The 27,890-nt window shown below is 32.6% G+C and overlaps 2 protein-coding genes and 1 pseudogene across 2 annotated transcripts; 1 reads left to right on the plus strand and 2 right to left on the minus strand.

Moving 5' to 3' along the window:
• Positions 1–514: 514 nt before the first annotated feature.
• Positions 515–7,407, minus strand: LOC110269171 (uncharacterized). The gene is made up of 6 exons (XM_088505642.1): positions 7,393–7,407; positions 7,026–7,093; positions 2,353–2,479; positions 1,722–2,006; positions 1,527–1,634; positions 515–1,090 (listed from the first exon to the last, which is right to left on the minus strand). The coding sequence occupies exons 1-6, from the start codon at positions 7,405–7,407 to the stop codon at positions 515–517; spliced, it is 1,179 nt and encodes a 392-aa protein (XP_088361768.1).
• On the minus strand, positions 5,160–6,824 carry LOC148573039 (uncharacterized; annotated as a pseudogene).
• Positions 7,408–10,086: 2,679 nt separating the features above from the next.
• On the plus strand, positions 10,087–19,472 carry LOC148573040 (uncharacterized). Its single transcript, XM_088505503.1, has 3 exons — positions 10,087–10,145; positions 12,353–13,485; positions 19,148–19,472. The coding sequence occupies exons 2-3, from the start codon at positions 12,360–12,362 to the stop codon at positions 19,171–19,173; spliced, it is 1,152 nt and encodes a 383-aa protein (XP_088361629.1). The 5' UTR covers positions 10,087–10,145; positions 12,353–12,359; the 3' UTR covers positions 19,174–19,472.
• Positions 19,473–27,890: the final 8,418 nt, after the last annotated feature.

The following is a 27,890-nucleotide window of genomic DNA, read 5'->3' on the forward strand; positions in this document are numbered from 1 at the left end:
CGAAAAATTACAGACGGATTTTTACCAGTTACCGACGAATTTTCCCTTTGTAAATTTTCTATCCATTTCCCAAAGGCGACGCACTTTCAGACGGATTTTCCATCTGTAATTACAGACAGATTTTTAGATAGATTTTTTGTCTGTAATTACAGACAAATTTTCTGACAGATTTTCTATCTGTAATTTGAACTTTGGAAAATTATCTTACACTCTAATTACAGACAGAAAACCCGTCTGTAAATTCGTCAGTAAGGTAAAATAGAATTTTTTTTTTTATTTTTCTAATTACGAAATAAACTTATTTTCATACAAAATAAATATAAATTTAATACAAATTTTTATCTAATTTGTATTCGAATATTTATAATATTTCAAAAAATAAACAAATTCATCGTATTATCAAACTAAAAGAAAAGTACTATAAACAAGCAAGTCAATATAATTCAAAACATAAACAAAATGTATTGATCATCAACTATAATTCCTAGTATATTGTTCAACCATACTAAAACTATCAGCTATAGTCTTCAGTATCATCTTCATCCTCATCATCATCATAGCCCTCATCCAAAGACATTGAGGGCGGCGGCGGTGGCGGTGGTAGTGGAACTGCACTAGAACTACTTGACGCTCTAACCTTCTCATAATAGCTAACATAAGCCTCATTCCATCTCTTCTGTTTCAGCTTTTCCTTGTTGGCCTTTCCAATTGCCCGTTCCAACTTTTCTAATTTCTTTTGAGTCTTTTCCAAAGGAGCCAAGCGTGTATCTAACAACTTACTAATACGCTCATCTGTTTGTTGAGTAACACACTGAAAAAGCTCTTCATTGAGATTATGAATCTGTTCTCGCAAATCAGGAACAGAATTTTGATTTCTTGGTGCTCTTTCAGATACAAAATTGGCAGAAGTGGTTCCAGACTTGATAAAGCTAGAAAAGAATGACCCTTTTCCATAAACTCGATTCTTCTTTTGCCCACCACACACTTCCTCCCAAATCAAGTCTTCATCAATTGGTTGTAGCTCCATTCCCTGTGCTTGAGCCTCGGCATGTTGAGCCTGAACTTCTGCCAACTTTTTTATAAACTTCTCCTGTTGTACAATGATTATATCAATTATATTATTATTATTAAAACAAATAGCCATGCATATCACAGTGCAGCAAATGCAGATTATAAAAAACTTAATTTACATATAACGGAAAAAAGAAAAGAAAAAGGCTTCTCCTCTAATTAGCACATGGCTGACATCTCTTATGGTTATGGTCTATTTTATTCCTCCCTGATAATAAATGAGTTGTAGCATTCCTCATCGAGTAATAAATTAATAATGAATTGGTTTACCAGGCATGTAAGCTGCATAAACTTGGAAGAAAAGAAACCAACTATAAAATCACAAAGCACAAAGCTGAATAATAACAATAATGTTGAACATAGTTAGGACCACTAAATACAGTAATGTTAATACCAGACAGCTAGAAATTAGTTAATAATTTTGACATAGGAGGAGTATTTGTGCTATATCTCACATGAGTGTCTTGAGAGCGCTTGTCCACCCATTTAGACTTGTCACTTTTAAGTGTGTGGGTTTCTTTGAAGACCTCCTCGTGGGTTGGTGTACGGCCCAACTGCTTCTTCTGTTCCACATAAAACACAAAATAAGAAAAATTTTACATAAATAGATGTCTATTAAATAAGATCTAAAGCCACTTAAATTATGTTACCATCCTCTCTATAGTTGAGCTCAATGGAATAGAACCACCGCAATGGACAGAACCACCTAAGAGTGACGCTCGATTCTCTCTTGCTTTTTTTCTTATATTTTTCCATTTCTCATATGTTTCCCAGTACCTTTCCAACACCTTTTTGTAAGAAAGAATTAGCCATTCGTGGGTTGTATCCACACCCTCACGGATATCTGACATCATTTGGCTAAATCGCTTACTTGTCCTATACTTGAAAGCCCTCCAGAAAAACTCATCATCATCATCATCAATAAGAAAGTGGCTCTGCACATACTCATCAAGTTGCTACTTATAAGATTCAAATCACATGAACAATATTCAATCAAGTTATGATTAAAGACAAGTTATGATTAAAAAAAGAAAGAACAAAGAAAACAAAGAGCACATAACTCTCTCACTTTGACTATATTACACACAGAACAAAAATAGGAACAACATTATAAATTGCTACAAATAGAAATTGGTGCTGCTATTGAAAACTAGGGCCTATGTTAAGCCAAATTTAAAATAGTTTCTCACTTGTTCTATAAATCCAAATAACAATCAACTATCAACTAATCACCTACTATATTTCAATCCAAAATAATTTTATTCAATCCAACACTTTTACCTTCCACTCCTTAAACCAAAGCTTCTTTGTCGGAAGAAGGACATCTCCAAACTCTTTGTACGGTTTATCATATCGTTTCTTGATGATCTCTGTAATCTTCTGAGAACCAGGAGGAAAAGGTAACCAACTAATAATTTCATAAAGAATTGACAATTTAGGAAACTAAAAAAATAGTTTTAAGTCATTAGCACTTTAATTTGAAATTAAAATATAGTAGTAAACACATATCTTTAGTCTATTAGCACTTTAATCATAATCAGGAAGCATATAACTAGTGAAAACATATAGGATGAGGATGAGGATGAAGATGATGCGTGTGTTTCAGTCTCTCCCGGAATTTATGGTAGAAAAGAAAGAAAGTTTCAGGGTTGTTTTTACAAAAGAAAATCCAGAACAGTTGAGTAATGGTCAGTTTGCATGGAGGAGTAGTACTAGAAAGGATGCAGATTTCGAGTTGAAACAGCAGAGAGCACGCGGGGCACACAGAGAGTGAGAAAGTGAGAGAGTGAGAGAAGGGGCTCACCTCATTCGTGCACTGCTACCCTTTTACCTTCCCAATGAATTTCCTTCACTACTGCCACTGCAACAAAGAGAGAGATTCAATCTTCAAACCAAACTGTAAGAAAGAGATTAAAAATAATAAGAAAGAATATGAAGCTTCCTAAATTTCAGAAAAGGGACAAGAAAAAAATTCCAGTGATGCTTTAGAGATGTCAGCTTAATGAGTGTGGGACAGAGTTATGCTTTTACGTATGCCATTTCTTTTTTTCATCACATTCTTTAAAATATCTTAATCTTCTTCTCAACAATAATATCTAAGTTAACGATTAAGTTACATGACAACTAAGACATACAAATTAAGAACAATATATGTAAAGAACAATATAAGCTAAAACAATACAAGCTAAAAATGATTACCCTATTAAAAATCAATATCATCATCAAAGTCTGCAACATCATCATCTTCATTTTTATTAACCCCAGAACTAGAGCCGATGGACAATTCGACAATGCGGTCCTCTCTAAATGGAGACTTAAGACTGATAGGAGGCTCAGTGTCAGAAATCCTAGAAGGATTGCTCTCATCCGCTTGATAAGCTACATCATTCTCTTCCTCATCCTCCTCTACATGTACATGATTGATTTCAATTCGACCTCTTGGTTTAGTGTTTACAACAACACGCCACATAGACTTGCAATTTCCAGGATAAGGTAAGAAGTAAACTTGTTTAGCTTTTTTGGGCGACAATGAAAGGATCATAGTGGCGATATCTTTTACTATGGTTGACTTCAGTTATTTTGTAGTCATTATGAATACGTGTTCCATTTGGACGACTTGGATCATACCATTGACATTTGAGCAAAACAACTCGATTAGAGTCACTACCAGTGTATTCAAGCTCGAGTATATCTTCTAATACTCCAAACCAATCACTTTCCCCGTTGCCTATATCACCTTTAACAAACACACCGGTGTTATCAGTTTTTTTCCTTTTGACCTTGCAAGGGTATGAAATGTATATCCATTTACTTTATAAATTGGATAACTTGTTGCTTTGTTTGAAGGACCCCAAGAAAGTGATTGCAAACCAGGATCAACAATTTCATTGCATTGATTTTGAACCTAGTTAGAAACATGCAACAAATTGTTTAATAGAAGTGATATGTGGTGCAAATCTTTAGTTAAAAACCTTTACAATAAATGATATGAATTTATGCACTTACATACGATGCAAACCAAGGGAGAAATCGGTCATCGCTTTCTCCAGGACAAGTTTCTTTCCAAAACCTTTATGAAAGTAGGACTAGAGTTTATAAGCTATGGGATTCGTTAGTAGAACAAGTGTAATTAACTATTTAATAAAAGATTTGGGCACTTACATATAGAAAGGGCTAACTTTGCTTTCATTGAGTAGAATATGCAAATGAGCTGCGGCCTTGTCTCATTCATCTAACCAATGATCTTTTAGCTTTACCAACCTTGCGACCAGGTCTATTAAATATTGATAAAGAGGCTTTAAGTGTGTCTCCGCCGTCATCATTTCTTCCCACACGGGTTCGCCTCGATAAGATATGTGGTTCAAAGTAGAAAGAAACAAAACTTGAAGTCTCCTTTGCCAAGAAAGCCTCACAAATTGAACCTTCAACCCTTGCTCTATTTTTCACTGTTCGCTTAAATGCTCCTATCACCCGTTCAAACGAATACATCCACCTATATTGGACAGGTCCACACACACGTGCCTCATATGCTAGATGAATTGGCAAATGCTCCATCACTTTAAAGAATCCCGGGAGAAATATCCTTTCTAACTTGCAAAGGATAATGGGAATATTCTGCTCCATAACCTCTAAATCATGAACCTTGAGAGTGGTTGAACACAAGTCCTTGAAAAACTGGCTTAACTCGGTAAGAGGCTTCCATATATTTGTAGGTAGTTCTCTGAATGCAGTTGGAAGCAAGCACTGCATAAAAATGTGACAATCATGGCTCTTCATACCAATAAACCTCCCCTGGAAAAGACATACACATCTAGCAAGGTTAGATGTATAACCATCTGGAAATCTAAGTTGTTGCACCTACCTATACACGTCTTGTTGTTGTTCAGAAGTTAAAGTATAAGCTGCCTTAGGTTTGGACCAACAATTATCACCGACATGCCGCAAATGTAAATCTGGATGCTTGCACAGTTCAGCCAGATCTAACCTAGCCTTTTTATTGTCTTTAGTTCTATCAGTGTCCATAACAGTATTCATTATGTTATCAAGCACATTCTTCTCTATGTGCATTACATCAAGACAGTGACAAACTAGGTTATCCTTCCAATAAGGTAACTCCCAAAACACACTTTGCTTAGTCCAATTGTGAGTAATACCATACTCTCGTAATTTGATCCACTTTTCATTATTTGATATCTTTCCAAGTCCTTTAACCCTTTGCCAAATCTCCAAACCACTTAATCTGGTAGGAGCCTCTTCACTTTCTATTTTATTCTTCCTGAAGTCATTCTTATTGCGCCTATAAGGGTGGTTTGTCGGCAAAAACCTCCGATGACAATCAAACCATAATGCCTTGTTTCCATGTGATAGTGTAAAAGGATTGGTATCCTCCATGCAAATAAGACATGACAATCTTCCTTGTGTCATCCACCCAGACAACATCCCATAAGCCGGAAAATCATTGATAGTCCACATTAATGTTGCCTTTAAGACGAAATTCTTCTTTTCTACAATATCATACGTCAAAACACCAGGATTCTACAACTCATTTAATTCATCAATCAAGGGTCCCAAAAATACATCAATGTTGGCTTTAGGGTTATTAGGACCAGGTATTAAGCAAGTCAAGAACAAATAAGGATCTTTCATACACATTCCAGGAGGTAGATTATATGGAATTACAATTACGGGCCAACAAGAACAAGGCTTGCTAAATTGGATATTTGGGATAAATCCATCAGAGCAAAGACCTAACCTAATGTTTCTAGGCTCCAAAGCAAAATCAGAGTGGATACGGTCAAAGCTTTTCCATGCCTCCCCATGTGATGGATGGGTCATCACGCCATCATCACGTTGGTTTTTTATATGCCACGTCATGTGCGGAGCTGAACTCATTAACGCATAAAGCCTTCGAAGTCTAGGGATTAAGGGTAAGTAGTGCATCCGTCTGACAGGAACTCTCTTAGACTTACAACCACCATCAGAAATAGGCTTGAATATAGGTGCTTCACAAAACTTGTAACTAGTTAGAGCAGCATCGTCTTTTCGATACAACATGCAATTGTTTGAGCAACAATCTATTTTTATTGCCTTCAATCCAAGCTTTTGCACTAACTTCTTAGCCTCATAGTAATTCCTAGGTATGGCACTACCCTCAGGAGCAATTTCCCTAATTAAGGTGGCCCACTGCTTAAATGACTCCTGTGATTGGTTTCTCTCGGCCTTAATGCATAGCATTCTAACAGCTATCGATAGTTGAGAGTGCACACAACCTTCCCACAAAGGCTTTTGAGCTACCTCAAGAAGATTAAAAAAGTTTTTAGCCTCTACATGAGGATCCTCTGGACCAACAGAATCGAAAACCATTTCATGATACCTTCTGGAGTTGTCTTCCCAGCAATGTCATACATATCACATTCTTCCACATTTGCACCATTTCTTGAACCACATTCCCCATAATTATTGAATCCCGTCTGATTAATCCCTATGTCGTCAATCTCTCCATGTTCTGTCCAAATACAATAATTTGGCATAAACCCCTTTTCCCACAAATGCATCTTAATAATGTTCAGCTCTTTATAGTTTGTGCATCTACACTTAACGCATGGGCATCTACACTTTCCTTCCGACTTCACAACATCTAACTTACTAATTGTTTCTATAAACTCCTCAACCTTGTCATAAAACTCAGGTTTAATACCCCCTCTTGTTGGGTTCAACCTTTTATACATCCACACTCGATGGTGCTAAGACATTTCTTACGAATTCGATATTTTTAGTACCTATAAATCATCCAACACAAGCAACATTTCATCTATCATACAACATCCTATCAATATTTAACCATATCAATATTTTCAATGCAATACAAGCAACAACACAACACAAGTAATATTTCATTTATCATACAATACCCTAGAAATCAATGAAGTTTACAACACAAGAATTGCACTAACCTTAACTCCAAGCAAAAAGTTGAAGGGATTGGACCAAAAATCTCTGAGCGAATACACAAATTAGTCTTCTAATAATCAACTACTGTGCAATGAGAGAGAGAGAGAGAGAGAGAGAGAGAGAGAGAGTGAGTGTGTGTGTGTGTGTGTGTTAGAGTATTATTTTTATGAATATTTATAAAATAATATTTCAAGATTAAAGTAATATATATTTGACTAAAATATCTTTTACTAACTATATATAAAAAAAAATTAAAGAGAAACCAAATGGATCTAAAACTTTTTTATTTATGTATTATTTTTAACTTAATTAAACAATTTTATCAATATAAAAGAAAAACCAAACGGATCTAAAACTTCAAATTCTAACCAATATATTTAACATTCAGGCAGCTGAAAACACAAGTGAAATGCAAAGAATAACCTTTAATGAACCAAACTAACTAAGAGGATGAGAAACTCACTATATTGCTATTTGAGTATATTTATTGCAACTGATAGTAAAGTCCTTAGCAGATCAATTTGAGGCCCAATTGTAACTAGTAGTAAAAGTAGAAGTAATACATTAGCTTTTTGTTCTCTTATTTTCACCTGAAGTTAGTTGCTTAAACAAAGTTAACATGGATCCAAAGAAAGAACAAAACATCACACGTGTATTTATAATTCAGAATCACAAGAAAACTCCTTGTCCTCTATAAGAAGAGGCAGTCACAAATGTATATATTTTACTAATCTTAGGTAAGGCAAATGAATTGGTTCAGTTCAGTTCTATATCTATATAGGTTGCCTAGTTGCTTTTACTTCATTTTTGGTAGCTCCTGTTGGCCATAATAAGATAGTGATTTATATTGAGAATAAGGGAGTGTTTTTCCAACAGAATTATCGACGGATTCTCTTTTTTGTCTGTAATTTATGCTAATCCATTTTTTTTGTTTTTCGACAAAAAATCCCTCTGAAATTCCCTCTATATTTCAGTGGGATAAAATCTGTCGGAAATATCCGTCTGTAATAACTAGTTTTCTAGTAGTGAATTAGCAAATATTTTCAATGGAGATACTTGTTACAATTAGATAAAATTTGTGCCATTTTATTTTATTAACCTTTATAATTAATTCAATAGAGATACTTACTCAATATATATGTTATCGACATTAATTATATGCCAATATTTTAGGAAAGAGCTAAAAGATGAGATATATAAATATATATAATATTATTGCTATATAAGAAGCATACATAAATTGCTACATTTTTTTATTATATTATACAACTTAAAATTATAGTATCATATTATTATTAATTCTAGATACTTACTATAATTATATATATCAAATTTAATTATGATTTTAAATAAATAAAATAGATAACATTCAATATTATTTTTTTCTTTTTACTTTCAATATTTACTGTAAATATAAAAAATAAAATAATTAATAAAAAAATATGAGTAAAAAATAAAACATATTAATTAAAATTCAATTTATTATCTAATTAATCTTGTGTCCGTACGATATAACTTTACGAAAATGTTATGAATCACAACCTTTTTTATTCTACAAAAAAAATACTATATGTAGCCTTTAGTAGTACAAAAATAATTATAAAAATTAATTATTGACATTGATATTAATTACAATTGATTATTGATACCTAATTTTTTTAAAAATATATTTTACCTTTTTAAAATATAATGCATGTACCGTGTAGACTTTATTATTATTATTATTATTATTATTATTATTATTATTATTATTATTATCAAATTAAATGGGTCATTATTAATGTGTACATTAACTATCTCCTAATAAAAGTATTGCACTTGAATGAGAATTAGAATTATATCAATTAATATAATTAAAATGATTAAAAATATTGATGATTGATAAACAGTTTAATAATACATTAAATATTTATTTGATATAATTATAATGAAGATATTTTTTTAAATTAATATAATCATGCATTATTCATGAGCTAATTGTAATATAATTAGAATAAATTTATTTGAAAAAAAAAAAGAGTTCATGTGTAATTTTTAAAAATTATAATAATTTTTTTATTATGTATACGTATATATTAATTTTATTAAATAATTATATATATATATTACGATAATTTTTCTTAATATATATACATATACATAAATAATTATATATATATATATATATATGAATTATATTTTGTTAAACTCCATGTTACCGGTTCTTAAAAATATTTAAATCATATATATTGATTATTTTTTTGTTATAATTATTTCGTTTTATATATATGTTTATTTTTTATTCAACAATCATGCAATAATTTTTTATTTTTTATATTCTTATATATTCCTCAATCCTAGCTCCATTGTAAACCCCGGTTAAATTAGTAGATAATTAGTTAATAAATTATTTTTTAATAAGGAGGATTAGAACTGCGAATATTATATCAAAATAGGGTAGAGCTCATCGAAACGAGAATTTTGACACTAATTTTGAAGAAAACGGTCCAAGAATGGACCGAAAGGACCGAACCGGTTGAACCGGACCCGAACCGGGCTATCAGTCCAACCGGACCAGCCCATTAAAAAGAGCCACGGGCTCTTTTTCCCTCATTTCCTCAAGGACGCAGCTGAGCTCCAGGGAGAGGAAAGGAACGCCGAACCTTTACGGCAAAGTTCCAAATCCCGTAATTCCTCCGTTCGAGCTCCGATCGCCGCACCGTTTGCGACCACGCGTTCACCGCGTCGAGCTCTACATTTCTACCGGAACAATTTCATAGGTAACTTGCTATTTCACTCTCAGCTTCATCTTCCCCCAATTTTCGAATTTTAAGTGGGAATATTGAATTTCTTTGATTTCTGATGTTTTAGGATCCAATTAGCTTGAGAGAAACGTTCACTCTTGCTTATGTGAAGCTTGGGTAAGGTGAGGATACGATAATTCTATTTTAATTTCATTAAATTTGAGCTTTGAGTATTAAATTGGGTATATAAGTATTATGAATGTGTATTAGGTTGAAAATAAATAATTGGAGCTTGAAATTGTGAATACTGGAACTTGGAGGAAGCGGATTAGTTGAGTTTTGAGGGGCTGTTTTGGTTTTGAATAAATAGCTTTGGTCGTTACGTGGAAATCGGCTAAGGTATGGTTTAGGTTTCTTGCATTTAATATATAATGTTCTGTGAAAACTTAGGCTAGATGACCATTGGATAAGTTGGAATGCAGGTGTATGTTTAATGTTTAGTAATTTATCGATGAATATATTTGGTTGAAGTTTATTGGATAATTAGTTTTTAATTTTGGATGGTGAATGTTGTTATGTTAATTTGGAGAGAATTATGGTTGAATGTTATTGTTGATTAACTAATGATTTGGTGAATTATTGATTTGAGGTATAACTATTGTGGAGGTTGTTGTGATAATGAGGTATTTTGTGTTAAAAGCCTAGGATTTGTGAACTATGATCCTTAGTTGAATTTTGGTTGTTGGATTTGAATATTGTATGAGTTTAATTGTTGATTTGAAGTAGATTTATTGTGGTGATTGTTATGATGATGAGGAAGGGTATGTTGAATTGAAAAGAAAGCAGGTTTGGACCCGAAAAGGGTGGCAAAGTCTGAGTTTTAGAGGAGATGCTGCCGAAATTTTATAAAAAATTAGAGATTTTATTTAGATGATTATTTAAAAGAGATTTAGATTTAAAGGTTATATGGTTTGATTTTGAGTTATTAAGATAGTGAGTATGTTTTAAGTTTGAAGTTTGATTCTTAGAAAAGAATGAATTATGTTTTGAATTGAAACTATTGATGGATGGAATGGGAGGTGATATAATGAAGGATAAGGATTGAATATGTTTAATGTATGATGATGAATGAGATGCAATTGGGAATGATGTGGATGTTGATGAATTATAATTGAATTATTTATATGGCTTATGAATTTGAATAATCTGAGATACGAGATTCCCTGGATTAAGTGCCGTGGCTTGCCACCACGTGTACCAGGTTGAAAACTCGATACTCTGTTGACCCTACGACGTAAGTGTGACCGGGCACTACATAAATTCTTGGGAATGTTACCCCCATTGAGCAATATTGATTATTTGAGAAAAATCTATGCATAGACTCTTGGGGATGCACGTCGGGGGACAGTCTAAGGACAATTCAGACTTGTCGGGTTGGCTGGATAACCGACAGATGAGCCTCATCAGCCATAGGACAGGCATGCATCATATGCATATTACTTGAATTACTTGCTTGTGCTCTAATTGGGTGTGCCTATCTGTATTTGCCATGCTAAATGTGTATTTGTTACCTGCAGTAGTTGTAACTTTCTTGTGTTTGCCTTTATCTGTTTATTTGTCTGTGAAAATGCATGATGGAATTGGAGGTATGGAGGAATGGCAGTATAGGACTTAGATTTAAGGTTAAGTTAAGTTAGGATTAAATATTTCTAGGAAACCACCTTTTATGGCTTCTGTTTAATACTTTAAGCTCTACAATCTGAGTGTCGGCGTTCTAGGATTGCCTCTGGCATTCCCAGGACCTTATATATTATGTGTGTGGCACCTTTACCATACTGAGAACCTCCGGTTCTCATTCCATACTATGTTGTTAATTTTCAGATGCAGGTCGAGAGGCATCTCGTTAGGCGTCTGGACTCTTGAAGCGGAGTGGTTACTGGGATATTTTGTTATGCTATGATGTATATATATGTACTTAGTTTTCTCTCCGCATGACTTATTCTTTTTGATCCTCTTAGAGGTTTATGGAGAGGCAGGATTGTGTATATGTACTTTTGGGTTTTGGATATGTATGTATATATATGTGTAAATATTCTCCGGCCAGTCTTGACTTCGCAGGCTGAGTTAGGAGCTTGATATTTTGTATCTTTGGCACTCTATTCCTACTTCTGTTATCTTATGTTTGACAGTTACAGTTTTCTTAGCATGCAAGTTAACTCGTTCCTTGAGCGTTGCGCTTTTATCTCGCGATTTTTATTTTCCCTATCCTTCAAGGCTCCTAGCATATTATAACTCTTCTGCTATTATATGTACTTATTTTATTTTAGAGGTCGTAATACCACATCACCTTTGTTTTACGACTTAAGCGTAAAGCTTTGTGTGGTAGGGTGTTACATTAATGGTATCAGAGCAGTTCGTTCCTATAGAGCCTGAAAGACGGACTGATTGTGCTTCTGTGCATTCTCTGTATATGTGTTTATGTGCTATTAGGATATCTGATTGATATATATGGCATAAACGTTTATGAGCATGCATTTGGAACTTAAAGCATTAGACCTGCGATATTGAGACTGATCAACTTAATATCACTTGTTTGGTGTGTATAGGGACCAGATGTCGACTCGCGGACGCGGTCGCGGGCGAGGTAGAGGTAGGACAGGCACCGTTACTCCTGTACCCACAGGGACTGATCCAGTAGACTTTATGGCTGCCTTGGGAAATATGGCTGCAACTATGCAGGCAACAGCTGAGGCACTGGGTAATCAGATAAATCAGGGTAATCATGGGAACAATAATGATGGAGACGGTCCTATGACACTTGCTACATTTCTGAAAGTTCGCCCTCCGACTTTTAGGGGAACCTCAAATCCAACTGATGCAGATAATTGGATTCAGGCTATGGAAAGGGCGTTACAGGCACAACAGGTTCCTGAAGAGCAATGGATTGAATTTGGGACTTATCAGTTGCAAGGTGAAGCTCAGTATTGGTGGCAGGGAACACGACGTATCCTGCAGCCTGATGGTGCTGCGATTCCTTGGGAGGTTTTCCGGACAGAGTTCTATAAGAAATACTTTCCTAATTCAGCTAGAAATGCCAAGGAACTTGAATTAATGCAGTTAAAGCAGGGACAAATGACTGTTGCTGAGTATACCAGCAAATTTGAGGAGTTATGTCGCTTTTCTCGTATCTGTCAAGGTGCGCCTGAAGATTTTGCTGAATGGAAGTGTATTAAATATGAGGGAGGTCTTCGGAGCGATATTCTGAGCTTCGTTGCCCCAATGGAGATCAGGGTATTTTCTGAATTGGTGAATAAGAGTAGGGTGGCTGAGGATTGTGTGAAGAAGGCGGCAGCAGAGAAAGGGAGTTTGAGGATTCCTTTTCAGAGGCCTTCAGGGAGGAACTTTGCTCCGAGAGGTAGGAATTTCAAACATGGAGGTTTTGTTTCACAGCAGACTCAGGGTCAAGGTAATTACAGAAGGCCGAATACCAATGCTAGTCAAGGAAAAAGGTTTGGGAAGCAGCCACAGCAAGATCTGAATTGTCAGAAGTGCGGAAAGTATCATCCTGGAGTTCCGTGTAGACTAGGACTTGGAGTGTGCTATTCCTGTGGACAGCCCGGGCATATAGCCAGTAATTGCCCTGAGAAGAAGAAGTATGAGACTGGTAGGGTGCAACAGCCGGGGAGAGTATACACCACTTCTACCATTGGTGCTGAGAGATCTGAGACACTGATTAGAGGTAATTGTGAAATGGCTGGTAAAATCTTAAATGCTTTATTTGATTCAGGAGCAAGTCATTCATTTATTGCATTTGAAAAGGCCCATGAATTAGGATTGAGAATGGTGGTTCTAGGTTATGATTTGAAAGTATATAATGCTACTCATGAAGCTATGGTGACTAGGATAGAATGTCCACAAGTTCCTTTTCGAGTGCAACAGCGTGAATTTGTGCATGATTTGATTTGTTTGCCTATGACTGGTCTTGATCTCATTTTGGGATTGGATTGGTTATCCAAGAATCATGTTTTGCTTGATTGTTCTGAGAAGTCAGTACAGTTTATGCCAGAAGGGTCAGAAGCACCGGTTGTGGTGAATAGTTACTATTTGAACTCTATGATAGTAAACTGTTCTGGAACCGAATGCCAGGGTATTATGTTATTAACTGCGGGAGTATCAGGTGATGATCAGAGTTTAGAGCAAATTCCGGTTGTATGTGAATTTCCAGATGTGTTTCCGGATGATATTAATGAATTCCCACCTAACCGAGAGGTTGAATTTGCAATTGAGTTGGTACCTGGATCCGGTCCAATTTCAATTACTCCTTATAGGATGTTGCCTTTAGAAATGGCTGAACTGAAAGCTCAGCTGGAAGATCTGTTGGGTAAGCATTTTATCCGACCAAGTGTTTCTCCGTGGGGAGCGCCAGTGTTACTGGTAAAGAAGAAGGATGGGAGTATGCGGCTGTGTGTCGATTATCGGCAATTGAATAAGATCACTGTGAAGAATAAATATCCGTTGCCTAGAATCGATGATCTAATGGATCAGTTACAGGGTGCCGGTGTATTTTCTAAGATTGATTTGCGATCCGGATATCATCAGATAAGGGTTAGAGACGAGGATATTCCGAAAACTGCTTTCAGAACCCGTTATGGTCATTATGAGTATACAGTGATGTCTTTCGGGTTAACTAATGCCCCGGCAGTATTTATGGATTATATGAACAGGATTTTTCGACCGTATCTGGACAAGTTTGTTATTGTCTTCATTGATGACATTCTTGTTTATTCTAAGACTGAAGAGGAACATGCTGATCATTTGCGAACTGTGCTGCAAATTCTGAGAGACAGGAAGTTATATGCTAAGCTATCTAAATGTGAGTTCTGGAAGAGTGAAGTGAAGTTTCTCGGCCACGTGGTGAGTAAGCAGGGGATAGCTGTGGATCCTGCTAAGGTGGAAGCAGTGATGAATTGGGAGCGACCAACTTCAGTGACAGAGATCAGGAGTTTCTTAGGTTTGGCAGGGTATTATCGCAGATTCATTAAGGGATTTTCACAGCTCGCCTTACCTTTAACTAAGTTGACTAGGAAGGATACACCTTTTATCTGGACTCCGGAATGTGAAGAGAGTTTCCAGGCATTGAAGCACAGGTTGACTACTGCACCTGTATTGGTATTACCTGAACCAAGTGAATCGTTTGAAGTGTATTGTGATGCATCTCTGAAAGGGTTGGGGTGTGTTTTGATGCAGCACCAGAATGTTGTAGCATACGCCTCACGGCAGTTAAGGCCGCATGAGATGAACTACCCGACACATGATTTAGAACTTGCTGCTGTTGTGTTTGCTTTAAAGATTTGGAGGCACTACCTCTATGGCGTTAAGTTTCATGTTTTCTCAGACCATAAGAGTTTGAAGTATCTTTTTGAGCAGAAAGAGTTGAATATGCGTCAGAGGAGGTGGATGGAGCTTCTGAAAGATTATGATTTTGAATTGAATTATCATCCAGGAAAAGCGAACGTTGTGGCGGACGCTTTGAGTCGGAAGTCTTTATATGCAGCTTGGATGATGCTACGGGAGGAAGAGTTACTAAAGGCATTTCAAGGTTTGAATTTGGGAGTTAGAGAAGAATTTGGAATTTTGTGTTTGAGTCAGTTACAGATTTCAAGTGATTTTAAATCAGAACTTCTGAAGGCTCATCAAGATAGTGAAGCGTTACGTAAGGTATTACCAGCAGTTGAACAGGGAAAACAGTGGAGAATGTCAAAAGGTCAGGATGGTTTATGGAGGTTCAAGAACCGGATTATTGTGCCTGATGTTGGAGACCTACGACAAAGTATCTTGAAGGAAGCTCACAAGAGCGGGTTTTCAATTCACCCAGGGAGAACTAAAATGTATCAGGATCTGAAAGCGATGTTCTGGTGGCCAGGTATGAAGAATGATGTGGCATTGCATGTATCTAAATGTTTAACGTGTCAGAAGGTTAAGATTGAGCATCAGAGACCATCAGGGACCCTTCAGCCTTTGGAGATTCCACAATGGAAATGGGAGAGTATCGCAATGGATTTTGTGATAGGTTTGCCTAGAACCCGATCTGGTTGTGACGCTATTTGGGTGGTTGTGGATCGACTGACAAAATCAGCTCACTTTCTTCCTATCCGAATAAGTTGCACAATGGAGGAATTGGCTCGAATGTATATCAAAAAGATTGTCAGGTTGCATGGTGTGCCTTCTACTATCATATCTGACAGAGATCCTCGTTTCACATCAAGGTTCTGGGGAGCTTTTCAGCGTGCATTTGGGACTCAGTTAAGCTTGAGTACTGCGTATCACCCTCAGACAGATGGTCAGTCAGAAAGAACTATTCAGACCTTGGAAGATATGCTAAGAGCTTGTGTTTTGGACCAACCGGCGAGCTGGGACCGGTATATGCCATTAGTAGAGTTTGCTTATAATAATAGCTATCATGCGAGCATCGGAATGGCTCCATATGAGGCTCTGTATGGCAGGAAATGTCAATCTCCATTGTGTTGGTATGAAACTGGAGAAAGGAGTTTATTAGGGCCTGAGATGATAGCCGAAACGACTGAGCAGATAAAGAAGATTCGTAGTCGAATGCTTATAGCCCAAAGCCGCCAAAAGAGCTATGCTGACCAGAGGCGAAAGCCTTTGGAGTTCGAAGAAGGAGAACATGTCTTTTTGAAAGTTACACCAACCACTGGAGTGGGAAGAGCTATTAAGACCAAGAAACTGAATCCCCATTATATTGGACCGTTTGAGATTCTGAAAAGAATTGGACCAGTGGCTTATAGAATTGCCTTACCGCCATACCTTTCGAATTTGCACGATGTATTTCATGTATCACAGCTTCGGAAGTATACTCCTGATGCAAGTCATGTTCTAGAACCAGAACCAATTCAAGTGAGAGAAGATCTAACACTCCCAGTAATTCCGGTGAGGATTGATGACACCAGTGTTAAACGATTACGAGGAAGGGAAGTATCATTGGTAAAAGTAGCTTGGAGACGAGCTGGTATCGAGGAACATACCTGGGAACTCGAATCAGATATGCGAAAGGACTATCCACATCTCTTTTCAGGTAACTATATTTGAATTTTGAGGGCAAAATTCTTTATTAGGTGGGTAGAATGTAAACCCCGGTTAAATTAGTAGATAATTAGTTAATAAATTATTTTTTAATAAGGAGGATTAGAACTGCGAATATTATATCAAAATAGGGTAGAGCTCATCGAAACGAGAATTTTGACACTAATTTTGAAGAAAACGGTCCAAGAATGGACCGAAAGGACCGAACCGGTTGAACCGGACCCGAACCGGGCTATCAGTCCAACCGGACCAGCCCATTAAAAAGAGCCACGGGCTCTTTTTCCCTCATTTCCTCAAGGACGCAGCTGAGCTCCAGGGAGAGGAAAGGAACGCCGAACCTTTACGGCAAAGTTCCAAATCCCGTAATTCCTCCGTTCGAGCTCCGATCGCCGCACCGTTTGCGACCACGCGTTCACCGCGTCGAGCTCTACATTTCTACCGGAACAATTTCATAGGTAACTTGCTATTTCACTCTCAGCTTCATCTTCCCCCAATTTTCGAATTTTAAGTGGGAATATTGAATTTCTTTGATTTCTGATGTTTTAGGATCCAATTAGCTTGAGAGAAACGTTCACTCTTGCTTATGTGAAGCTTGGGTAAGGTGAGGATACGATAATTCTATTTTAATTTCATTAAATTTGAGCTTTGAGTATTAAATTGGGTATATAAGTATTATGAATGTGTATTAGGTTGAAAATAAATAATTGGAGCTTGAAATTGTGAATACTGGAACTTGGAGGAAGCGGATTAGTTGAGTTTTGAGGGGCTGTTTTGGTTTTGAATAAATAGCTTTGGTCGTTACGTGGAAATCGGCTAAGGTATGGCTTAGGTTTCTTGCATTTAATATATAATGTTCTGTGAAAACTTAGGCTAGATGACCATTGGATAAGTTGGAATGCAGGTGTATGTTTAATGTTTAGTAATTTATCGATGAATATATTTGGTTGAAGTTTATTGGATAATTAGTTTTTAATTTTGGATGGTGAATGTTGTTATGTTAATTTGGAGAGAATTATGGTTGAATGTTATTGTTGATTAACTAATGATTTGGTGAATTATTGATTTGAGGTATAACTATTGTGGAGGTTGTTGTGATAATGAGGTATTTTGTGTTAAAAGCCTAGGATTTGTGAACTATGATCCTTAGTTGAATTTTGGTTGTTGGATTTGAATATTGTATGAGTTTAATTGTTGATTTGAAGTAGATTTATTGTGGTGATTGTTATGATGATGAGGAAGGGTATGTTGAATTGAAAAGAAAGCAGGTTTGGACCCGAAAAGGGTGGCAAAGTCCGAGTTTTAGAGGAGATGCTGCCGAAATTTTATAAAAAATTAGAGATTTTATTTAGATGATTATTTAAAAGAGATTTAGATTTAAAGGTTATATGGTTTGATTTTGAGTTATTAAGATAGTGAGTATGTTTTAAGTTTGAAGTTTGATTCTTAGAAAAGAATGAATTATGTTTTGAATTGAAACTATTGATGGATGGAATGGGAGGTGATATAATGAAGGATAAGGATTGAATATGTTTAATGTATGATGATGAATGAGATGCAATTGGGAATGATGTGGATGTTGATGAATTATAATTGAATTATTTATATGGCTTATGAATTTGAATAATCTGAGATACGAGATTCCCTGGATTAAGTGCCGTGGCTTGCCACCACGTGTACCAGGTTGAAAACTCGATACTCTGTTGACCCTACGACGTAAGTGTGACCGGGCACTACATAAATTCCTGGGAATGTTACCCCCATTGAGCAATATTGATTATTTGAGAAAAATCTATGCATAGACTCTTGGGGATGCACGTCGGGGGACAGTCTAAGGACAATTCAGACTTGTCGGGTTGGCTGGATAACCGACAGATGAGCCTCATCAGCCATAGGACAGGCATGCATCATATGCATATTACTTGAATTACTTGCTTGTGCTCTAATTGGGTGTGCCTATCTGTATTTGCCATGCTAAATGTGTATTTGTTACCTGCAGTAGTTGTAACTTTCTTGTGTTTGCCTTTATCTGTTTATTTGTCTGTGAAAATGCATGATGGAATTGGAGGTATGGAGGAATGGCAGTATAGGACTTAGATTTAAGGTTAAGTTAAGTTAGGATTAAATATTTCTAGGAAACCACCTTTTATGGCTTCTGTTTAATACTTTAAGCTCTACAATCTGAGTGTCGGCGTTCTAGGATTGCCTCTGGCATTCCCAGGACCTTATATATTATGTGTGTGGCACCTTTACCATACTGAGAACCTCCGGTTCTCATTCCATACTATGTTGTTAATTTTCAGATGCAGGTCGAGAGGCATCTCGTTAGGCGTCTGGACTCTTGAAGCGGAGTGGTTACTGGGATATTTTGTTATGCTATGATGTATATATATGTACTTAGTTTTCTCTCCGCATGACTTATTCTTTTTGATCCTCTTAGAGGTTTATGGAGAGGCAGGATTGTGTATATGTACTTTTGGGTTTTGGATATGTATGTATATATATGTGTAAATATTCTCCGGCCAGTCTTGACTTCGCAGGCTGAGTTAGGAGCTTGATATTTTGTATCTTTGGCACTCTATTCCTACTTCTGTTATCTTATGTTTGACAGTTACAGTTTTCTTAGCATGCAAGTTAACTCGTTCCTTGAGCGTTGCGCTTTTATCTCGCGATTTTTATTTTCCCTATCCTTCAAGGCTCCTAGCATATTATAACTCTTCTGCTATTATATGTACTTATTTTATTTTAGAGGTCGTAATACCACATCACCTTTGTTTTACGACTTAAGCGTAAAGCTTTGTGTGGTAGGGTGTTACATTAATTGTTTTTTTTTCTAATAGTGATGTTTTAATTTTTTATTTTTCTTTTTTTTAACGTATCTTTTCTTTTTTTTTAAATAGTGATGTTTTAATTTTTTTTAAATACATTTCTCTTAATAATTACATTACTAATCCAAAATATAAAATGAGAAAAAAGGTGATACATATATCCAAGAAAGAAAATAAACTTAAAAATTAGAAAAAAATTTATATTAAAAAATGTAAAAATAATATATTCAAAAAGAATAGTCATAATATATAAATTGAGTCAACAATTTAAATTTCTCTAAAACTAATTTAATCAAATACCAATATTAGAAATAAATTACTTAAATAATATTTATTCTATTCTACTCCTTAGACATGTATAGATTAGAGTCATTCTCGTAACGACAACCAATTGAAACAACATTGTAAGTTTAAATATTTAGAATTCGTGCAAATTCATACCATTCCCTTGTTCTTTGAAAACCTTCTGTATCCCTGATAGAGTTGAATCTCAATTCTTTTTATGGAAAAAGAGTTACGGATGTGGCTTTGATGTGTTGGAGGCCAAAATTCAAAAGTCACTATTTATATCTGAGTGTGACACCTATTAAACCCTAAAGCCAAATAAAATAGTATCTCTGGTTTTTTTCTCATTTAATTTTAAATCAAAAGTAATAATGACTTATTTAATTCAGCATTTATGATAATAAATGAGATGACCATTATATATGTAACACCCTACTACACAGAGTTTTACGCTTAAGTCGTAGAATAGAGGTAGTGTGGTGTTACGGACCTCTAAACAATAAAATATATATATATATATATATATATATATATATATATATAATAGTGAAAAAAGATAATATACGGGGAGTCTTGAAAAATGGGTAAAACAAGATCGCGAAATAAAAAGCGCAACGCTCAAGGAATAGGATTACTTGCGTGCTAAGAAACCTAAAAGGTATTGATAAAGACAAACCAAGAGAAAAGGAAAGCCAATAAAATAGCATAACTAGCTCCTGACTCAACCTGCAAAGCTAAGGCTGACCGGAGGATATATATATATATATATATATACATACATAGATATCCCAAAATACATCAAAACACCAAAATAAGTTCTTATCTCACTTAAAACCTAACATAACACCAAGCCACTTCACCTTTTCCTCCGTCCCTCCGACATCCAAACTTCAGCAGAGACAAGCAACCAAATAAGTTCACGCACAGGTAATAAGCAGATAGTGCAAGTAGCAAGTATAACAGGTAGCAGAAAGTATATATATTCAATTAGGCAAACCCAGAAAATGCATAGCAATCAAAACAAACAAGTGCACATGATGCATGCATGTCCTATGGCTGATGAGGCTCATCTGTCGGTTATCCAGCCAACCCGATAAGTCCGAATACCTTTGACTGTCCCCCGTCGCACATCCCCAAGAGCCTATGCATAGATTTCACACTTAAACATCAAGTAATCGCTCAATGGGGGCTATCCATACCCGAGAATTTATACGTGCCCGGTCACCCTTACGACGTAGGATCAACAGAGTGTCGAGATTCAACCTGAAACACATGGTGGCAAGTCACGGTTCTTACCCAGAAAAACTCGTATCTCAAATATCATTATTCATAAGCCATTTCATTTTCATTATCAATACATCATCAATTATCAAGCCTTGGAATTAAACTTCTTTAATATTCTTATCTTCTTCATAAAAGCCATCATTTACCTCTTACTTCACCCTCAAGTTCTTATTTTCCTAGCTTCATTTATCTACTGGACCTAGTACCATACTTTAAGTCTTAAAAGGAAGAAAATGGAGGTTTAGAAGTGGAAAATTGGTTTAAAACAGCCAAAAACCGATTTTGCAGCAGGCAGTAGTCACGCGTACGCGTGATCATGCGCACACGCGCACGCATGGCTTCTCGCGCATGCGTCGTCAAAATGCCATGCCACGCGTACGCGTGGATGGATGTTTTTCCAAAATTGGCAGAATGCCCAGAAAGCTGCTGCAAACCTGTTTTTGGTATCCTGTAACACATTTATATACCAAACTTTCGACGTCCATAACTTTCTCCACAAAATTCCGTTGTTCACAAAATTGATATCATTCAAAAGCTCATAAAACCATCTTTCATTTGCAACAAATCACAATTCCATCCAAAATTTGAGGAGTAAGTTATGGACTTCCAAAGTTCATCAAAATTTACTTTTTACCAATTCACATCCAAACCTCATTTTCATCAAACTCATGTTCCTTACCATCAAAACTTGTATATCAATACCATATCAGCCCATTTCATTAACAACCATTACCAACATTACCTTTAACCAATTCAACAAACCTTAACCATCAATAAATATCAACATATACCTCATATATAAACAACCCCTCATTTACTTATATTAACTCTTCATCTATACCACCCTTCATCACATATATCAACCCTTTATCAACATATAACAATTAAATTCCATTAACATATATCAACCATTCATTAATGGTTTCAAGAACACAAATTCAATACCAACAATTCATGATCATAATTTTCATCACTAGCTCAATTTCAAGAGTACACAATCAACAACTTCAACACCTCATAAATTCCAATACATGTTCATCCACAATTTATTCTAACAACATCACAAGACTAATCATTTAATGCAATTAACCAATTCAACTTAACCTATGGTTCTTCTAGCCTAAGTTTTCACAACACCTTAAATATTAAACGCGTGAAACCTAAACCATACCTTGGCCGGTCACTTTATTCCACCCAAGGCAGCCTCACAAGCAAGAACACAACCCCTCCAAACTCAAATAAGCCAGCCACAAACCAAGCCTTGATCACCAATAAGCCTCCAAATATTCACTTTTTAATTCTAATGCCTATATATGTCTCTATTCACCCCTAATTCACATATATACTCCAAATTCAGATTTTACCTAATGAAATTAAAATTGAGCTAAGGTTTAGGACATTCTTATCTCACCCATATGTGTAGCAACTCAGACCCAACAACCCCGGCAAGCTAAATTGAACCTAGAACACCAAATTGGGCAAGATTTCACTATAGGGTTTTAATTTCACCAAAAAAGGAGAGTAGAGATTCTGAAATGAAAATGAAGTTTACCAATAAAATTAATCTGACAGAAATGTAGAGCTCGACACGCTGGACGCGTGGCCGCAAACGGTGCGGTGATCGGAGCTCGAACGGAAGAGTTATGGTGGATCAAAAGTGGAAGAGGGTTTGAGAGCTCTTCTTCCCTCCCCCAATCTGTTTAGTCTCGTTGCATGAAATGGGGGAAGAAGGAGCTGCTGTCTCCTTTAAGTTATGGGTCCGGTTGGACCCAAGGATTCAGTTTGAGCTCCGGTTCAACTGGTTCAACTCTTTTGGTCCGATTTTGGGCCAAAATTTTAAAATTGGTATTAAAATTCTCGTTTTGATTAGTTTTATCCTATTTTGATATTAGTTTTGCATTTTTAATTTCCTAATTAAAATTCAAATTATAGGCTAGTTATTTACCGATTTTAGCGGGGTTTACAATATAAGTCATTTAATGTAAAATAGCTTAATTTGTGATTATAATTAATATATGTATTGCCCATGAATAGATTAGAAAATAATAATTTCATAACAAAATAATCATTCAATTTGAATTATAATTAATTGATTGATAAAAATTATAATAAATTGAATTTAATGAGTTAAAAGAAATAAAACAAAAAACACCATCAGAAATATGCCACGACAATTTTATCATTAAGTGCAGAAACTTAATTTTTATATAATAGAATAGATATTTACAGATTATTATATTAAACACAGACTAAAAAAAATACACTAAACAAAATAAAAGTATCAATAGTAAAATATAACCTAAAAAATTACTTAAATTAAAAAAAACCTGCGAGGAATTATAATAAATATATATATGAGAAGTAAAAGTAAAATAAATAGTTAAAAGTAAAGTAAAAATAGCAATTAAAAAAATAAAAGAAGATAGAAAAGATAATGTGTGGGGTAGATAAAAAATATATTGCAATAGAAGATTAATATAATTAACTAATACAAAAGATAAAAGAGAAAAATCAAAATACAATCTTATTAAAAAAATTTAAAAAAATATTTTAAAGAAGAACCTATTAATTAACTTTTATAAAAATATTATAAAAAATTTAAATTATCTTTAAAAAAAATAATAATATCCTTAAGAATTATTAATCAAAGTAAATAAAAAAAAGAATTAATATAAAACAAAAATATAGAAAAATATTAGCAAAATTAAGATAAAAAAATAAAAATAAAAAATTATAAATATTTTACTTGAAGTACAGAATAGAGAGGGAGAAAAGAGATATATAAAATAATAAGATAATAAATTGAATTAATTGAGTTCATTTATTTCATTGCTTCATATATTATTTATTAAATAATTTAATATTTATCTCGATCAAATTAAATATTAAATTAGTTATAATTAATTTGGTTTAATGAATCAAAAAAAATTAAAATAATTTGATATTTACTCTAATTAAATTAAATATTTGAAGTTATGATTAATGTAATTTAATGAATCAAATAAAATATTAAATGATAAAATATTTATCCTAATCAAATCAAATTACATAATTGATTAGTTATAATTAATACAATTGAATGAAGCAAATACATTAAATTGAAAAATAATTTAGTTAATTTGTGTCTTAAGGACACATTTTAAAAATATTTATTTTTCAACAATTTTTATAAATTATTTTTTATAATATTTTTAATTTATGGTCTAAAGACACAATTATAATAACCCATTAAAAAGTATTTAATTAATTAATACAAATAATTAGTGTAATTGATTTTGTTCAATAAATTAAAAAAAATAAATGTGAAAGGAAGAGATAAAGAGAAAGTGAAATTATAAAAACGTGTAGCCATTAAAAACAATAAAAAAGTCTCTTTTAGTTTTTTATTTTTTAATTATTAATTTATTATAATTAATTTCACAACATTTATTATACGTTATTCATCTTACAAAATAATACAATCAATTAATTGATATCAATTATTGATAATTAATTTTAATTGATATAACTCATTTCGCAATATTTTCTAAATAAATAATTAAAAATGCATGTCTCAATTTTTTGTTAAAGTAGAATAAAATAAATTACATAAATTGAGTAGATATAAATTTGAAAATTATAAAATTTCATTAACAACTCAAATAAATTAGTACCATAAAACTAAATTTAATGTCTATTTTAAAAGTAATTACTGACATTTTATTCTTTTAATTATTAATAATTTAAATAAAGTAATACCCTATAACTTATTTTGTTATCTATTTTAAGTAATTACTAACATTCTATTTTTTTAATTATTTGCTTGTCTTATTTATCATTTATGCTTTCAATCAATTATATTAATAAACAAATAAACAAAATTAACTCCGGTTATACTTGGACTATTCAACAATTCAACATAATCTTTTTAATTTGGGATTAACTACTAACGATAGAAAATAAAAAATTTAGAGTAATTCAATATTATGAACATTAATTATTATTGTGAAATAACCTAAAATCATAATGTAATTTATTTTTAAAGAAATAATCAAGTATTATTGTTAATTATGAAATAACCTAAAATCATAATGCATTTTATTTTTAAAGAAATAATCATCCATTAATATTTATAAATAGAAACTATCGTCAAAATGCTTTGATTAAAAATATGAGGGGTTAAGTACTATTTATTATTAATAATATATTAATTATATCAAAAAGTAAAAATATAATTTTCTGCATTTACACCATTAGAAGAATTACTATCATGAGTAAAATTTTGTCCAAAAAAAAAAAGAATAAAATTGCATACATAGTAAATTTAAAAAATAAATATCGTTAAGTAATTATGCTTTTTTTTAATAAATAGTAAAAAATTAAATATCATAAACTATATTCTTTCAAAAGTAACCCTTTTAAGTTGTTATGTTTGGCATAATTTATTTGTATAATTTAAATTGACATTATTTTTAATTATAATAATCATTTATCCTTAATAATTATTTTTAGAATTTAATAATTTATCATGCCTTATAATAATTATCTATAAAAATATATATCCTAAAAAAATTATTAAATAAATTTATTTTTTTCTCTATTTTCACATTAAAAAATTTTTTGTTCTGTCTTTTTTAATTGTTATTATGTTATTAGAATTGTTAAATAATATTAAAAAAATTTAAAAATAGAAATAGCGATGCACCTTGAATAATTAATTCAATAGAATTAAATTTAAACAAATAAGATGATTCAATCAATTATACAAATAATAGCATATTTATAAATATTAATAATGAAAATAGTCTCACTAATGTAAATGATCAATACAATAATTATATGCAAAAACAACTAATTATATAATTGCATAATTTTCAAGATCCTATATATAGTTGAATCTAATGGACAAATAAAAAAATATCTATATGATAATATCCTAATATTTTAGCATATTATAAATCATATTATAAATTTATATATCATATTATAATTTTAAGTCAACTCGTTAAACACATTATAATATAAATCATATAAAAAGATACACCAAATTAACGAATATCATATGGATCACAACATACACGCTAAATTATCACGATATTTCAAATAAAAAGAGCATCAATACAGAGAAATCAATGAATATAACTAAAATAAAGAGCAACAAAGAGACACACAAAAAAAATAAAGAGAATCAATAAAAGTATTAACATATAAACTACATACACGAACAATGTAGATATTAATTGTGAATCACAAAAAAAAAGATTATATATATATATATATATATATATATATATATATATATATATATATATATATATATATATATAAACCACATACACAAACAATGTATATATTAATTGTGAATCACAAAAAAAAAAGACAATATATATATATATGAATTGAAGTACACATGACAAAATAGAATATTACAAAATAAAATTATAGTAAGATTATTTAAAAACAACGTAAAGGTGACATATCTTTTTTGTTAATCAGAAGCTAAAAGAAAAAAAAGTATGCGCATAATAATAAGCAATTAAAATAAACAAAAATTTAAAAAAAATATATATATATATATAAATAAAGATAAAAAAACAAAAAATAAATAAATTATAAAAATTATACCTTAAACATGAGAGAGAGAAAGAGAAGAAGAGAGAGCGAGGGAGAGAAAGAGAGAAAAAAGAGCGAATAAGTAAAAAATATTTGATCTTGTATAAATAGATGGTATTGAGAAAAATAAACTAATTAAATTAATTCATATATTTCGTTATCATATTTATTATTTATTAAATAATTTGATATTTACTCCAATCAAATTAAATAATTAATATAATTAACCAAATTAATTAATTGATATAATTAATTATAATTAATCAATTCATATAAATTATAATAAATAGTGAGATTTGAATGCCTAATCAAATTAATTAACTGATATAATTAATTCATTATAATTGATTTGCTTTAACAAATTAAATGAAATAAATAAGGAAACACCTCAAGAGCATGCCACATCAGTTCCATCATTAAGCGCAAAAATTCGATTTTTATATAATAAAATAATTAGAATAGATAGATAATAAAGATCTTTTCTTAAATTAGTATAATTATGTATTATTCATTAAATATTAATTGTAATATTGTAATATAATTATAATAAAGATATTTTTTTTAAAATAAATTTATTTAGAGAAATATAAATTGGTTATTAATAACTGGTGCGATTACCATATAATTATCATATTATTATTATTATTATTATTATTATTATTATTATTATTATTATTATTATTATTATTATTATTATTATTATTATAATTAAAATGATTATAAATATTTTTTATTGATAATTGATAAGTAGTTTAATAATGTATTAAATATTGATTTTATATAATTATATTTATAACAAAGATATTTTTCTAAATTAATATAATTATGCATTATTACTTAAATGCTAATTATAGTATAATTATAATAAAAATATTTTTATAAAATAAACTTCGAAGATAAAATAGTGCATTCATTTTGGCGGGAAAATGGATTCATGAGGAATCGACACCTCACTTTCATTAGTTGGGGGAAAACTCAGTTTTAGTATATTAAGTAGATGAGAGAGTGACATGTGACATATTTTGGTTGTAAAATTAGTAAGAAGGAGAGAAAAATT

Source organism: Arachis ipaensis, chromosome B2 (assembly GCF_059453495.1).
Source record: "Arachis ipaensis isolate K30076 ecotype BB chromosome B2, ASM5945349v1, whole genome shotgun sequence".
Lineage (NCBI taxonomy): Eukaryota > Viridiplantae > Streptophyta > Magnoliopsida > Fabales > Fabaceae > Arachis > Arachis ipaensis.

Excerpts from the sequence above, each read along its gene's own strand:
- LOC110269171 (XM_088505642.1), bottom strand. Across the intron at positions 2,480-7,025 it reads ACTTTTTGCTTGGAGTTAAG|TTGGTTACCTTTTCCTCCTG; the intron begins GTTAGTGCAATT and ends TGAAATTATTAG. Across the intron at positions 1,635-1,721 it reads GCTCAACTATAGAGAGGATG|AAGAAGCAGTTGGGCCGTAC; the intron begins GTAACATAATTT and ends TATGTGGAACAG.
- LOC148573040 (XM_088505503.1), top strand. The coding sequence starts at position 12,360 with ATGTCGACTCGCGGACGCGGTCGCGGGCGAGGTAGAGGTAGGACAGGC. Across the intron at positions 13,486-19,147 it reads ATCTGAGACACTGATTAGAG|ATGCAGGTCGAGAGGCATCT; the intron begins GTAATTGTGAAA and ends GTTAATTTTCAG.